Genomic DNA, 15,408 nt, shown 5'->3' with positions numbered 1-15,408 from the left:
CCTACAGCCCCCCTATACCATTCCAGCCTCTGTGTCCCGCTGTCCCAATCCCTGTCACATGTCCCCAGTCCCGACCCCATATCTGACTTTGTGTCCCACGTGCAGGAACCCAGGGACAGGCACAGTCCTGCCTCTCCCCAGTCAGCACAGTGTCCAGCCTGTCCCCTTGTCCCAGCTGAAGGGTGCCATTGCCACCCTCCTGATCTGAGGACAGGGCTGAGAACTGTGGGAAACTCTGGCAGGCTGAGTGAGCCCTTGGGCTCTTCAGGAGACATGGCTGTCCCTGGGGATATCCCACCCCACTGCCAGCCAGCTGTATTTTGCAGGGCAGCGACCATGGCAGGCAGGGACAACAGCAGGGAAAATAACATGGACAGTGGTTGCTATCACAGGGCTTTCTGCATCCCAGGAGTCCAGGTGACCCTAGCAAGGCTGGAGAACATTAGGCGCTGCCCAGGGTGGGTTAACCATACTTAGGAGGGGACATTCCTCTGAGATCCCTGTCTGTGGACCACGTGGGCCACCCGGCTCTGCTGGGGTGACAGGATGATCAGCATGGCCTTCCCACTACAGCATCATCCTCCCAGGGAGGACAAAGCCACCCACACTTCTCAGGGCTGGTCTGGGACCAGATCCTGGTGCCCTCCCAGCAGAAAGAGGTGACATGCAGGTTGGCCGTAGGGACACGCAGATGTGGAGCAGTGGGAGCAAAGGCTGGAGGTCATCACCAGAACAACACCTGGGTCACCTAGACACCAAGTGATTTTGGGGGCCACTGAGCATACTGATAAGGGCCCACAACCCCCTTGTGACACAGGTCCCCTGTGTCCCCCCTCAAGCTGCGGGGCTGGGCTGAAGGCTTTATTGAAAAATCCAAAACAAACAACATGGTCATTATCATACAATGAAAACCCAAGTCGACTTGCCCTGCAGTGGGGGGCACCCCCGCCATCCCCATCACCAGCTTCCATCACTGGGAACACCGCAGAGACCCTCTGCCCACGCCTGGCTGAGATACAAAAGGGACAAGTGGATTAGGCCAAGAACAGTGCCGCTGTCCCCAAGCCCCCAGTGCCACTGTGACCGCCATGCCGCTCCCGGGCCCCAAGGCCTGAGGTAGTTGGGCTTGCAGGCGAGACTCCCCCCAAAAATAGTGGGGAGGGTTTCGGGGCTCCCTGTGTCCTGCAGGAACAGGATGGTTGGTATTGCATCCAAGGGGAGCCAGCATGGGTTGAGGTTGGGGAAGCAGCAGGAGCCCAGGTCCTTCCAGTGGGCTGGCACACAGAGCAGCAGGGCTGGGGGGAACACGGGAACAGTGTCTCCCTGCACGTTAGATGGCTGCGTGGATGGGTGGCAGCTCTGAGGCCACGGCAGTGGCAGGTCCCACTGCTCCAGGTGCCAGCTGGGTGCTGATGGGTGGGTGTTGCTGGGAAAGCACACAGTGACAGCCCAGCCTCTTCCCAAAGGGAGAAAGGCCAAATCCTGTCCTCAGCACCTCAAGTGGAGGGACACTGGCTCCAGCAGGGGGAACAGCAGGACCGTGGAGGATGGGGACATTGCTGCATGGTCTGACGTCACTGTCTCCACTGCAGCGAGTCAAGCTGGGGGGCCCGGAGGTGGCTGATGCCCCCTGCCCTCTGAGCCCCCTGCTCAAGGCACAAAGGTTCCCTGGCTGGTGCCAGCTCTGTGGCCACCTCTGCCCACAGCCACACTGGCCCTGGTCCCCCTGCACCCAAGTGGGTGGTGATAACACAAGGATGGCACCAAAGTGAGCAGGGACAGGGAGCTAACTTACTCTTGCTTTTTGGGTGCTCTGGTTTTGGGGCACCCTGGCTCCCCCCCAGACCCTCTGTGCTGCTGCCCTAGAGTCACGCCCTGTCCCCAGGAGCTGGTGGCTTGTGTGGTGGCACCTTGGTGGCCCAAAGCCACACCCAGCACCTTGTGGAGGGTTTATTGCTGGCATGAACACAGTGAACTGTCAGGGCAGAGAAGCCCAGCTCAGGGGGGCTCGGGAAGCATTTTGGGAGGCGGACCTGGAATGAGAGACAGGAGCTCATGGCAGCATCCCTCCTGCTGCTGCCCCTTTCCTAGCTGTTCCTAGCACCCTGTGTCATCAGCCAGGGTATTCCATGGGAACTCCACCTCTCAGCCTGCAGTGGCCAAAGGCACTCAGTGTCCCCGCCGAGGGGGAGCACACTTAGCACCAAGCCCAGCAGCACCCCAAAGGCTGTCCCCCACCTGGTGGCACCCCCGGGGCCCTCAGCATGCTCATTCCCAGGGCAGGGAGACATTCATGTTGAGCCAGGGGCTGAATTAAGGCTGGAAAAGCAGCGAGAGGCAAGAGAAGCCTGACCGCTCTCGCTCAGCCAGAGAAGGCTCTAGGAGTTCCGAGAATCTGTGCAAAAACAAAACTAAAGGGTTAAATACCCCCGTGGACACCTCCCCCCACCCCCAGCAGCTCTAATAAATACAGGTGTGATTTGTGCCCTCGCCCCAGCCCTGGGGTCTTGCTGGCGGCTCAGCTCTGGTTCTGGAGGCGGCTCTTGGAGGGACACAGGGGATGTGTGCTTCAGAGGGGCTTCTGCACCACTTCCTTGGGATTCTTCTCAACAGACTGCACCAAATGGGGTCCCAGGGGTGTCCCCCACAGGGTTCCAGATGTCCCCTGTGGGCTGCTTCAACCACTGGTGCTAATCTGCAGCTATAAGTGGGAAGACAGGGTCAAGGGGTGCGCTGTCCATCAGCATCCCTCTGCCCCATCCCTCTAGGACCACAAGGCTGCTCTAGCAGCACCTGAGCCCCCTGCCTGGGGATGATGTAGATGCCACATGTTGGGGTTTTTCCTGTGGAGAGACCCCATAGGATTTGCCCATGTGTGCCAACTATCCCCAGGCTTGTGGGGGATGCAGCAAAACCTTCTCACTGCCATGGATGGCAGGCAGGGCTTCTCCACCCTGCCCCACCTTTTCTGGGAGCAGCTGCCCAGCTGGAGCAGGGCTGGCACCACTCACCGTCCTCCTCCCAGCCCTCTGCCACACCAGCCAGCTCGTAGTGCTTCTTGCGCAGCTCCCCCAGCTTCTGCCGCTCCTTCTGCAGCTGGTTCTCCAGCTCCAGCACCCGCACCTGGGGACACGGCCAGGACATGCCCACCTTGGCATGGAGCTGGGCCAAGCACTCCCCTTTCACACCCATTATGCCCCCAACATCAATCCCAAAGACCACAGAGGTGCATCCCACAAGTGCTCCAATGACGAGTGGACCTGGGGAAGGGATAGAGCTCAGGTGGGCACTGCTTGTGCAGACAAGTGAAGGCACAATGATCTGTGTGGGCATCCCTGGCAGGGGAATTCCCCAGAGCTGCCCCATGCCAGGCAGAGGAGGATGCTGTGGGTAGCACATGGGGGGTAGGGGCGGCCACTGGCTGCTACGTCATGATGGCAACAGCATCAGGGAGGGACTGAGGACCAAGAGCATGTAACTCCTGTGCAAACCCATCTGTTGCCTTCCCACCTTGGGCTTTGCCTTTGCTTGTGCTACCTAGGGGCAGCTGGGCATGGTGACCCCAAATTTGATGCCCCACCTCAGGCAGCCCAAGAGAGACTTGACCAGGTGTGTTTCTCAAAACATGGGCATCTCCTACCTGTGAGTCCATCTCCTGACGCTTGATCTGGGTGAGTGTCATGTTGGAGAAGTCCATGCTATCTGTGGAGAAAGACACCACCAGGCCCCCTCAAGCTCTGAACCCCAGTCACACCCACCAGCAGCTCCCATGCTGCTGGCAGGGTCTGGCACCAGGGGATATGCAAGGAGGGAGTGAGGGGCAGTCATTGGCAGATACCACAGGGGCACAGCCAACCAAGAGGAGAGGTTTTGGGGCAGGTTTGTGCTCCAAGCATTAGGACCAGAGAAAACGGCCTCGAGTTGTACCAGAGGAGGTTTAGGTTGGGTAAAAAGGAAAATTTCTTCATGAAAAGGGTTGTTCAGCAGTGGCAGAAGCTGCCCAGGATATGGTGGAGTCACAGTTCCTGGAGGGATTTAAAAATCATGTAGATGTGGCACTTGGGGATGTGGTTAGTGGTGGGGGAACAGGTAAACTCAATTGTCTTAGAGAGCTTCTCCAACCTTAGTTATTATATGATTCTAAGATCCCTGCAGCCCAACACTTACCTTTCTCCTCCACTTGAGACTTGCCAGCTTTGGTGGAGGCCACCACACTGGCCGTGGCCTGGTTGACGCCCCGGGAGGCTTGCTGGAGCTTGCAGAGGTTGGCGCTGTCTTTGTCTGCCTTCACCTGACAGGACAGTGAGGAGGGGGTCACACCCCACCAGGCAAGCAGAAGACCAGCCCCAGGATTTGGGGTGACCACATGGTGCCCCAGCATCTCCCTGAACCATGGGAAGGGTAGCAGTCTTGCTCCTACCTTGGAGGCTGCCACCAGCTGAGCAGTGCTGGCCGCGATCTCCCGGGAACAGACCATCAGCTCCTCAAATGTCCCCTTGCCTTGCACTACCAGGTCAGCAGCATCACTGCAGGACAGCAAAGAGGAGCTGGAGCATCATCCTGCCACCCGTGTCCCCTCCCTGTAATGATGGTAGGAGTCATTCTCTCCCTGCTCTGGTGACAGTGGCACTTACACCATGACAGTGGCACCCCAGCCTACTGCCTTGGAAGCAGAGATGAGACCCTCAGTCCAGCGTGAATTCTTGGCATAGAACTCCTTAGGGGATGCTGCACCCTGCCATTGGTAAAGGTGCAATTAGTTACTGAGCACCCCCCCAAACCCCTACTCTGGGGGGTGGAAAGGAAGAGGTCAGGGTGTCATTCAGGTTTTGTGTGGGAGACGGAGACACACTGAACTTGGAGGTTGTGGGGTCCCCTTTGTGGGAAGGGAGATCAAGGATCACCACAACACCCCAGGAACCATAACCAGGCCCCTGGGGTCAGCAAGCAGCTCCGGGCAGCTGGTGCGGAAGTCCCAGCGGGACAACGGTTGGAGCAGCACATCCCAACAAGTGTGCGATGACCCCCAGCTGGACAAGCACCCCCTTGCCCCTACCCCTGTTCCAGCTCACCCGTCCACTCTCCACGATCTCTCTCTGGAGATCCTTGGAGGCCAGGACCAGGACACGGATGGCCTGCATGAGGCCTGTGCAGGAGCCCAGAATCCTGTGAGACAAACACCACTGAATCCCCTCTGTGGAGCTGCTGCCCTGCCTGCAGCATCTGTCTCCATCCTGCCTGCCTGGCTCTATCCAGGCTGGCTCTGATCATCACGCACCTCTCGTTAACTTCCAGTTGGACCCCAGTGTCACCAGCCCGTGCCTTGCTCAGCATCTCCTGGTTGAGGGGAGAGAGGCTGTACTGAGCCCAGTGTGTCTCCCTGCCCTCTACAGTGGTCCCAGCAGGCCCCCAGCATCGTGCCTGTGGGCACCTCTCTGCTCGTGGTAACCCTCACCTCAATACGGGCAGATGCGATTTCGATGGCCGTGGCCGTCGCTGCCATCTCCTTGTCCACTAGGTCACCCAGCTCCTCCTGCTTGACATCCAGGCCTCTGGGACGCAGCTCCTGGGGACAGGATGGGATGAAAGGAACCATCCAGGAGCACTACAGTCCCTCTGGTGGTGCCTGCCATGACCCGATCCCATCCCACTAGCCCTCCTGGGCCACCCACCTCCCCGATAGCGCTGATCTGGCCCAGGCAGGCTGTCACGAGGCGGCAGTCAGCACTTGTGACCATCCCTGGGTCTTGCAGGGCGCTGAGGTAGCTCACAGTCTCACTGCCACACTGCTTGCACAGCTCCAGCAGACCTGCATGGGCAGCATGGGGGGCTGAAGGGGCCACATGTGGGGAGATGTTTGGTTCCCACCCTCCACATCATCCTGCCTGTGCTGGCTTCTGCCTGCCCTGGTTTCTGCCCACTTCAGCACCCTACTTGCCCCAGCATCCTACCTACCTTATCCCAGCATCCTACCATGACCCCTGCACATCCTGGCCTCTGCTCACCTCAGTATCCTCTTTGCCCTGGTGCCTTCCCACCCTGACATCTGCTCACTCCAGCCCCTGCTCAACCTGATCTCCTACCCATCTTGGTCCCTGCCCACTGAATCCCCTGCCCACCCCAGCTCTTGCCCATCCTGACCCCTACCCACCTACCATGTTCACCCTGATCCCCTGCCCATTCTGACCCCTGCTCACCCAACCCCTGGCCCGGGGCAGCACTCACGGTCAGCAGGCTCCACAGGGGCCACATGGGAGGTCGCACTACCCTGCAGGACGGTGTTGCTGACCAGGTGGGCGAAGAGTGCCAGGTGGGGCAGCAGGGAGCCCACGGCTGTGGCAGGACAATGGGCACAGGCCTCAGCCCCCACTGCACTGACCACCCGCCCCGCGTGGCAGGGCTGGCCCTGTGCCCAATGCCCGGGGCTGCCACCTCTCACCTGCGCCACCCGAAAGGTACTTGCTGTGTGCATCCCGCAGCCGCTCTGCGCACTCAGAGGCTGCCAGTGTCTGGGACAGGAGGCAATCTGCAGGCAGACAGCAGGCAGGGCTCAGCTGAGACCACAGGGAGCAGGCAGGCTGTGATAACACCAGATTTGGGAGTAGCAGGGGCATCACCTGCTGAGCCGGTGCAGCTGATATGAGCAGGATCCTCCATGCGAGCCAGGGCATCCTGCACCATGCGCTCGGCCTCGCGCGAGGTGCCCTGCAGCAGGGACAGCTGCTCCTCGGCCAGACGCTGCTGCAGCGCCCGCTCTGTGCTCTCCTGCTGGGCCAGAGCCAGGCTCAGAGCCCTTGCTGGGCCACTGGGCACTCCCTGCACCTGGCCTGCCCAAACCCCTCTGGTTTGGCCAGAAGGGGAATGGCAGGACCCTCATGGTACCTTGTCTCTCAGCTGGGTCTGCAGCATCTCCAGCTCTGTCCTGCTGCTCTTCTGCTCGCAGCTGAGCGTGTCCCGTAGCTGCTGCAGCTCAGCCTGCAGAGCTGCCATCTTGTCCCTGTGCTGCTCTGCTGCTTGGCTCAGCCTGTCCCTCTCCTGCTCCAGGCTGGCAATCCGAGTGTTCTGCTCCGCTCCTGCCTGGTGGGGCATGAAACAGCAGCTGGGGCTGTGCCGAGGGTGAACCCTCAAGTTTGGGGACCCATTCTTCGTCCAAGCTTGGGCCACCCCAACTGCCCCTGCTGGGTGCACCGTGGCCTACACAAACACAGCTCCCCACACCAAGCAGCACTGATGATCTTATCTGGTGACAACTGAGGATCCTGGGGAGCTTTTTCACTTTTATCAGTGAAAATGCATTTTTATCACAACTGTCACCATCCTGATGGAGGAGTGGATGCAGCGTGCTGCTTCTGCCCCATCCCCATCCTGTTGCTGAGTCTGCCCACCTCATAGATGGGTGACTGCAATTTCCTGCCAGCTTCTGCCTCCTACAATGAGCCCAGGCACCCCTCCTGTCTTCCACAGCTCTGTGGGCATGGGTTACCCTTTGGCACATCCTGCAGTGTGATGCTACACTGCTACCTGGGCTTACAGCAGGCAGAACTGATGACTGACCCTGTTCTTCCAGGCATTTTTATTCCATGATCCCTGCTGCTGGAGCCCATTACTCTACATACTACCACACTCAGGAGCGTGAAACTCCCCTATGTGACATCAAACCTGCTCAGATGTGGCAAAGATGATGACAGAGAGCTAGTTTTCAACTCAGTGGTGGGTATCACCTCTGAAATGCTTAAGGCTTGGCTACCCAGCCCAGAGGGGTGCTCTCACCTGTGTGCTGGATTCCAGTGTGCCCTGGAGGACCTCCAGCTCTTGTCTGCTGGCTGCCAGCTCCCGCTTCAGTGTCTCCAGCACTTCTGCCTGCTCCTGAGACTGCAGCAAGAGAAGAGGTTGACAGCAATGAGGAGCAGGGGCTCCTCATGGGGAGCCCCTGCTCATCCCTGGTGTGTCCCCCACCATCCCTACTCACCTTCCTTTGTGCCTGCTCACTCACACGCTGGAAGGAGTCCTCCAGCTCCTTCTTCTCCCGCTCCACATCCCCCTGGGCCTGCCTGGCCACAGTAATCTGCTTGGTCACCTCTGCATTCTGGCAACATCAGAGAATGAGCTGTGCAGCCCCTGGTAGCAGAGGGCAGGGCTGGGAGAGGGGAGGCTGGGGGGGGTGGTCTGGGGAGCCCACCTTGCGCAGCAGGTCAGCGTGGTTCTGCACCAGCTCGCTGTACTTCTCCTTCAGTTTGCTATACCGCTGCTCGTTGGCCTGTGCCCGTCCTGCCATGCACACAGGGACACAGAGCTGAGCACCTGAGACTCCCCTGCCCGAGGCTCACCCCCACCCCATGCCAGTGCTGGCACTCCCTGCTCACTCTCAATTTCCGTCAGGCTCCGCTGAGCCTTCTCCGTGTCCTCCCGCTGCTTCTTCAGCTCCTCCAGCTCTGCACGCAGGAACTCACTCTCGTCCTGTGCCTGCTGCTTCAGGTGCTGCTGCTCGGCCAGCTCAGCCTCCAACTCGCTGGCACGGCCACGCAGCTGCACTGCACCTCGTGCGCTCTGTGGGGATGGGTGGGGGCTGATGGTGCTGTTCAGCGCTTGCCAGGATCATTCAATGCCCACTGGTACCATCCAATGCCCTCCAGTAATGTCCAGCAGCCCCCCCATGGGTATCACCTTGCTGGCCCCCAAGTGCATCTGGGCAAAGCACAAGGATGCTGGGCAGTGGGCCTTAGTCCACCCCCTGACAGAGATGCAGCCCCCTGGCACACCTAGGGACCCCCTGTATGGGGGAAGCCACTGGGAAGAGGGCAGAACAGAGATAGGGTCACTATGTTGTCCACCCAGAGACAAGATCACCCACCTCAGCCTTGAAGTTCTCCAGCTCCTCCTTCAGAGCTGTGATCTCCCCATAAAGCTGCTCAATTAGCCGGTCCCTAGGAAAGAAAGACATGGGATTCACTCTCAGTGCCACAGGAACACAGCCTGGGAGGGGAGGTGTCTCCTGTGTCACTATGGCTGTGATGCCATTCCAGGCAGGGAGCTCCTGGTACCATCTTGGCCATTCTGCAGCATTGCCAGGATTGCTTACTTGTCATCCTTGTTCATCCCGTTCTGGCTGTTAAAGTTGAAGGGGTCGCAGCTGAAGGAGCTGCCAAAGATGTCATCAAATTTGTTGTCAAACAGGCTCTGTGGGAAAAGCAGGACAGACCTAGAGTGACCCCACTGCCACTTGGGAGCCCTGGTCCCTCTATGCCCCCAGTGTCACTGCCAAGCCAGCCTACGAGCTGCCTGGACACCGGGGCTGGTTCCCCGTGCTTCCAGGACACTGAATGTGATGAACTTGATGAACATGGGGCATCTGTGGTCCATCCCCACCTAACTCCTGGAGGGAGAAGATCCCCAAAGCCATGTCACTGCATACTCCTCCCCCTCCCCACTCAATGCCTGAGAACAACCCTTGGTGGAGAGGAGGGTGAAGACCTAAAGGTCTCCATGGCAATGCTTGAAGACAAATCTCTCCTCACTCACTGGAGGGCACCACACCACTGAGCAGCACAGGGAGAATTCAGGCTAGTTCAGCCCCATCAGCACCCAGACAGGACACCCAGCATCCAGATGGGATAAGCATCACCCAGAGGGGACATCCAGCACTTAGACAGTCTAGACAGTCATCCAACACCAACCCATCTCTCTCTAGTGACACTCCCCTGCTCCCAAGGCCATCCCCACTGTCTCACCGCAGCACGGATTTAGAGAAATAACCCTGGCTCAGAGGCAGAGAGCCCCCACCATCGTCACCTGTGAGGCTGCGTCCATCTCCACCAGGTCTGTGATGGGCTCGCTGTCAGGCGAGGATGCCTCGGCGGGGATCACCACCACAGGGCTGATGTGCTCTGACAGCGCAGAGGCACGCAGGAAATTGGGAGGGTTCTGGGGAGGGAATGGAGCAGGGCTAAGGTGGAAAGACTGGCACTGCTACTGGACTGAAAGCACAGTTGGTTGAAATCCTGCCCTGGAGCTAAGCTGGCCATGCCTTGACCCATGAGAAGGGAGCCAGGACCCACAGGGATGGAACCAGGACCCACAGGGTTGGATCTCAGCAAGGGCTATGGATCAGTGAGAGAGGGGATCCCAGCTTCCAGTCAGAGGGCAGCTACGTCCACTTGGATGCCACCCAGTGAGGGATAAAAGAATCCTCAAGGCCCAGGAGCCCCACAATGCCACCAGACCTAAGAAGCTGGGAAAGGCAGCAATAGGCTTTTTTGGGCCTTTGGCCAGTGCCCCCACTGCTGCCCCTGGGCACAGGGACAGGGAACATGGGGACTGCAGGGTCTCACCTCTGGCAGCTGTGGGATCTGAATCAGCCGCTTGAAGTACTGGAGGTTGCTGGAGCGGTAGAAAAGGTCCTTGAGTCTGCAAGGGGCAGGGAATGGTTAGAGATGGTTCTTGTTCAATCTGGACAACCCCCTGCCTGGCTCCAGGAGGCGGGGGGTGTCACTTGGCCACTGTACTGCTCTGGAGGGGAATGTGTTTTGTGCTGCAACCAAACTCAGAGCAGGTCCTGGAAGTCCTCCTACTGCTGGAGGTTTTATCTTATAAATCCCAGGCCTGATGGGCAGGGAGAAGCACCTGAAACTTGAGTGACCTGGTCTAGTGGAAGGTGTCCCATCAGAGTAGTACCCAATGACCTTCAAAGGTGCCTTCCAACCTAAACCACTTCCTGCCTACCCAAAGTTTTCAGAAGCAGGGGGGCTTCTTGCCTGGAGCCAACACCCTCACTTTCAGTTCTTGCAGGAGCATCCTCCCCAAAGCAGGGTACCTCCCTCCAGGACTTAAAAGCTTTGGGGAGGAGGGACAGTGTCCAGCCACACCACTCCTAGCTCCCACCTCTCCCAGTCACCTGAGCAACCCAGTCAGGATCTTGGCACTGTTGATCCCTGTCCCAAGGTGCTCTGTGTGGTCAGAGTACAGTCAGCACTGCTGTCTGCTCTTTGAGTTTGTGACCTTGATCAAGTTGTCTCTCAGCACAATGACATCCTCCCCTGGCAGCATGACATCCCCTCCCTGCTCTTGGTGGCCAGTTTTTGTTTTGGTTACTCTAAATAATCATGTACCAGAGACCACAGCACATCCCTGCTCACTCATTTTTGATCTCAGTGCCTTGGGAGCACTCCCAGAGCACCTATGCTCTGGGTCTGGGCACTTACTTTCGGAACTGCTCCAGGAAGCGATCCCGGTGGCCCTGCAGTGTATCTGCTGGCAGACCTGGAAGAAGCAGAAAGTAGAAATGTCTTCATGGATCAGGGAACAACCCAATAAGCACAGCCACGTGGAGGCAGCTCTTTCCCAGAGATGGCCACCCTCCTCTAGGGGTCCAACTACTCCACACAGTGTCCTGCTGCAGGAAGGGACCACGCCCCACACTCCTCAGGGCAGAGAGAAGTGTGGGCTGGTGGCTGTCATAATTCCAGATCCAGAAGGATATGGGTTTTGACATGGTGACTCCCTTCACCCCCCAAAAGAGGTGGGGGAAGAGGTGATGGCAAACAGCCCAGGCTGAGCAGCGTGGTGGACCCAGTGCCTCCCTGTGTGTCCCCCCCATCAAAGGCAGTAATGCTGGTGACACTCACAGGAGTGGAGCTTGAAGAGCAGCTTGACAGTGTAGTCATAGAGGTGACTGCAGTCCAGGATCACCTGGATGAGTGGGGCCAAACGGCACTGCCCTGCTGCTGTCACTGACACTGAGCGTGACATGTCCAGAGAGCTGAATACTGCAGGGAAGGAGTGCAGGATCAGATCCGGCAGCATCCGAGGGTGCCACACTATGCCTGCCAAATCCACAGATGACATCCAGAGCAAGATACCCACTGGCCCTTAGGGACACAGCCTGCCACCCTGCAGCTGTTTGTGAACTCAGTGGGAGACAAAATTCCCACCTAGGTCTCCTACCCAGGCCTGGGAACACTCCAGCCTAGCACCATAGGCCTCCAACCAGGACTGAGCCCCAGCCACGTCCCGGGGCAGAGCTGACACATGACCCCTGTGCTCTGCCTGTCACTGTTGTCCCACTGGCCACTGGAGTGTGCTGGGTGTGCCAGACTGAAGATGCTCCAAAACCAGCTTGGAACAGCTGAAGACCATCTTATTCCAACACCTTCCACCAGACCAGGGTGCTCTAAACTCTATCCAACCTGGCCTTGAACTCTTCCAGGGATGGGGCAACCACAGCTTCGCTGGACAACCTATGCCAGGGTCTCACCACCCTCACAGCCAAGAATTTCTTCCCAGTTTCCCACCTAACCCTGCTCTCTGTCAGTGGGAAGCCATTCCCCCTTGTCCTGTCACTCCATCCCTTGTCTGAAGTCCCTTCCTGGTGCTCTTGGAGCCCCTTTAGGCACCGGAAGAAGCTCTAAGGTCTTCCTGGACCCTTCTGTTCTCCAGTTGGACACCCCCAGCTCTCCCAATCTCCAGAGCAGAAGGGCTCCAGCCCTCAGAGCATCTCTGTAGCCTCCTCTGGACTTGCTCCAATAGTCCCATGTCCTTTCGATGCTGGGACACCAGTGCCGGAGGCAGCTCTGCAGCTGGGGTCTTACTTAAGTGGGGCAGAGGGGCAGAATCGCCCCCTCACCTGCTGCCCATGCAGGGGGATCAGCCCAGAGCATGGGATGTTTTGGAACACACATGGCTGGGGCATGTTGAACTCCTCATCCTCCAGCATCCCCAAGTCCTTCCCGGCAGGGCTGCTCTCCATCCCTCCATCCTTCAGCCTGGATTGATACCAGGGGTTGCCCTGACCCGAGTGCAGCACCTTCCACTTTGCCTTGTTGAACCATAATTCAGGTGAAGTGCCCATAGAAGAGCTGAGCTGTGGTGGCCTCAGCCAACATCCCCTGTCAGAGCCTCATCCAGCTCGGATCAGCCCCACCACGGGGCTGGACTTCAGCAGATCTCTCACTCCATTGTGCCTCAGAGTAATGCAGGCCTTTACCTGTCTGGAAGAGGTTCAGCTCACACTCCAGGTAGTCAAACATCTCCACCGTCAGCTGAAAACTAGGAAACAGGGTTGAGGATGGTTGGGGACTGTCTCCAAGGACACCCATGAGGAAGGGTCCTGTCCCTGCTCGGTCATGCTGCTGGTGGGGTTGGGCAGATCGTGCCACCCACCTGCACCCACTCCCTTCCAGACCTTCCCCTGCCCTGCACTCACAAGTTATTGACATCGTTCTCCCCAGCCTCATCGAGCTGCCGGTCAGACATCTGCAGATTTCCAGGGAATCGGGGATTCTGTGGGGAAAACAGGAGTAAGGAAAGGGTTCCAGAAGATCCCCTGGTCTGGCCACAGCTCTGGGAGCACCAGGGCTGTGATCCTGAAGCCTCAAAGTCAGCTCTTGGATGAGGCAGGGGAGTGATGTGGGGGAAAAGGGAGGTAGCACAGGGTCTTTGAACCCTGGGTGATCACAGCATCCCTAATCCACAGCATAGAAATGCTGATTCTCCTTGGGCTGAGAAACTTGCCTAGCAGGGAGGAGATAGGGCTGCCAGCAGAAAGCTGGACAGGATGGAGTGATATCTGCCTCAGGGGGTACCTGCCCTGGCCTTCTGGGGAATGTCACATCACACTTCCAAAACAGGGTGATGGGCACAGAAAACACCTCTTTCCAGCAGTTTTCTCATCTAAGATAGCTGGGGGAGAATGGGGTGTGTGTGTCTCCTACTACTTGTAATCCACCAACTCCCAGCCCAGTCCAAGGAGCCCTGGACTGCCAGGAGTCACCTCCAAAGCACTGGTCCTTGGGCCATTTTTGATGGCCACTGGCAGAGTTGGGAATATTTCATCGAGGCAGCAGGATAGCCATGCTGGTACCTTGCTGTCACCCCAGTGCCCACCCCTTGCTACAGCCTTGGGACAGGGATGGGGAGGCTTACCTTGGTGTGAAATTCCATCTTGGTTCTCAGCAGTTTGAGGTAGATGCTGCAGAGCTGACCGTAGCCCTCGCTCAGGTGGCCCTGTGGGGACCCCAAAAAGCTGCTGAGATCCAGGGCAGGCTGTGGAAAAGCCTTCTGCTGCAGAATGATTGACCCCTCCCTTATCTCCCCAAAACCACAGCCAAACCCTCCTCACTAGCACCTAGATGCAGACTGGCTGTACTGAAGGGATTTGGTCAGATCTCATCACCTTCTCCGCATGTTTTAATGGTTCATTTGACTGTCAGAGCCAAGTTTTTATTGGGTTTTGCCATAAAATAGGAAGGAAGCATTTGATATTGGTGGAAGGGAACACAGAATGCAACTGAAACGCAGCCCAGGTAGGTGATAACAGCCACAGATCAGCCATGGCTGTGCTCTGCTTCCTGGGAGAGGGAAACCCTCAAGCCTACACCCCCCCCTCCCCAGCCTGGCCATGGCACCCCGAGGGTCTCCCCACTATGGCTGGCAGAGTTGGTCACTTACCCACATCCTGCTCATGTCACTCAGCTCATTCTTGTATCTCACAGAGTCTTTCAGGACCTGGAGGAATGATGGTGACAACCAGTAGGCAGAGCACCAGGAGACAGTGTTCCCTACTTGAAACCAGGAACTGGGTGACAAATGGGAGGTCTTGATGCATTCCCAACCCTTTACTGCTGCCACCAGCCCTGGGTGCCTCCACTTCCCCAAGGAGAATCCTTGCTGATGGCTCCTGCACATACACCATTGCAGGCACTGAGCAGTTTCCTCTGGCACTGGCACTGCAGATGGCACATGGGGTTTTGGGCATGGCAGTACCAGGAGGGCTCTGGCACCCAGGATTGACGTGCAGGAGGGCACTGACCCTTTGGGAGAGCAACAGAACTGGTATCCCTATAGGACTGACCCCCAGGAGGACACCACCCCTCCAGGGGGACTCCAGCTCCAGGCCCTGCTCAGGATTGACCCCCGGGAAGCCAATGACCCTCTGGGAAGACTCCAGTTCCCACCCCAGGACTGACCCCTCAGGAGGACACTGACCGTCCAGCATTTCCCATCACACAGTGCAGCCCTGCAAGAGAAAGGATTTGGCCCCAAGCTGAGCTGTGAGCACTCACATTGGAATGTCCATCCCGGAGGAGCTTGTGGAAGACATGGCAGAACTTCCAGCAGAGCACAGCATTGCCAGACAGCGGCAGCCGGTTCACCACTGACCAGAAGGTCTGCGCTCCCTTCTCATGGTGCGTGCCCAGGATGCATGGTGCCAGTGGTCAAGGAAGCACTCCTCTGCCCTTTGGTGATGGAGAATGGCCACCCAAAGACAGCTGTAGCCAGAGTGGCCAAGCCACCACAGGGAGCTAATGATGCCCAGTCCAGGCATATGCTGTCCCCAAAGTGGCACAAGCCACCTCTCCCCCCCAGGAGCACCATGGCACATGCAAGGCTGGAGCTGTGCCTCTGCTGAGCCTT

General features: G+C 58.1%; 1 protein-coding gene across 9 annotated transcripts in view; it reads right to left on the bottom strand.

Moving 5' to 3' along the window:
* Positions 1-820: 820 nt before the first annotated feature.
* HIP1 (huntingtin interacting protein 1) overlaps positions 821-15,408 on the bottom strand; it is a 44,587-nt gene continuing 29,999 nt past the window's right edge. For 4 of the 9 annotated variants that reach the window (XM_050981702.1, XM_050981697.1, XM_050981698.1 and 1 more), the window contains exons 3-31: positions 15,057-15,199; positions 14,443-14,499; positions 13,918-13,998; positions 13,199-13,275; positions 12,980-13,041; positions 11,622-11,819; positions 11,199-11,256; positions 10,329-10,404; positions 9,790-9,921; positions 9,080-9,177; positions 8,852-8,924; positions 8,364-8,547; positions 8,180-8,268; positions 7,970-8,086; positions 7,771-7,872; positions 6,883-7,077; positions 6,618-6,765; positions 6,440-6,526; positions 6,226-6,333; positions 5,673-5,809; positions 5,456-5,566; positions 5,279-5,337; positions 5,073-5,166; positions 4,635-4,735; positions 4,421-4,526; positions 4,168-4,291; positions 3,641-3,702; positions 3,012-3,123; positions 821-2,701 (exon numbers count right to left, since the gene is read on the bottom strand). In XM_050981702.1, coding sequence (XP_050837659.1) covers positions 2,691-2,701; positions 3,012-3,123; positions 3,641-3,702; positions 4,168-4,291; positions 4,421-4,526; positions 4,635-4,735; positions 5,073-5,166; positions 5,279-5,337; positions 5,456-5,566; positions 5,673-5,809; positions 6,226-6,333; positions 6,440-6,526; positions 6,618-6,765; positions 6,883-7,077; positions 7,771-7,872; positions 7,970-8,086; positions 8,180-8,268; positions 8,364-8,547; positions 8,852-8,924; positions 9,080-9,177; positions 9,790-9,921; positions 10,329-10,404; positions 11,199-11,256; positions 11,622-11,819; positions 12,980-13,041; positions 13,199-13,275; positions 13,918-13,998; positions 14,443-14,499; positions 15,057-15,199 — 3,002 coding nt within the window. In that variant the 3' untranslated portion in view covers positions 821-2,690. Of the gene's footprint in view, positions 2,702-3,011; positions 3,124-3,640; positions 3,703-4,167; positions 4,292-4,420; positions 4,581-4,634; positions 4,736-5,072; positions 5,167-5,278; positions 5,338-5,455; positions 5,567-5,672; positions 5,810-6,225; positions 6,334-6,439; positions 6,579-6,617; positions 6,766-6,882; positions 7,078-7,770; positions 7,873-7,969; positions 8,087-8,179; positions 8,269-8,363; positions 8,548-8,851; positions 8,925-9,079; positions 9,178-9,789; positions 9,922-10,328; positions 10,405-11,198; positions 11,257-11,621; positions 11,820-12,979; positions 13,042-13,198; positions 13,276-13,917; positions 13,999-14,442; positions 14,500-15,056; positions 15,200-15,408 lie in introns of those variants that run through there. The other 5 variants (XM_030230708.2, XM_030230709.2, XM_050981699.1 and 2 more) reach the window with 4 other exon arrangements.

Source organism: Serinus canaria, chromosome 19 (genome assembly GCF_022539315.1).
Source record: "Serinus canaria isolate serCan28SL12 chromosome 19, serCan2020, whole genome shotgun sequence".
Classification (NCBI taxonomy): Eukaryota; Metazoa; Chordata; class Aves; order Passeriformes; family Fringillidae; genus Serinus; species Serinus canaria.
The sequence above is the reverse complement of the archived record's forward strand: the minus strand, read 5'-3'. Positions and strand labels throughout refer to the sequence as shown.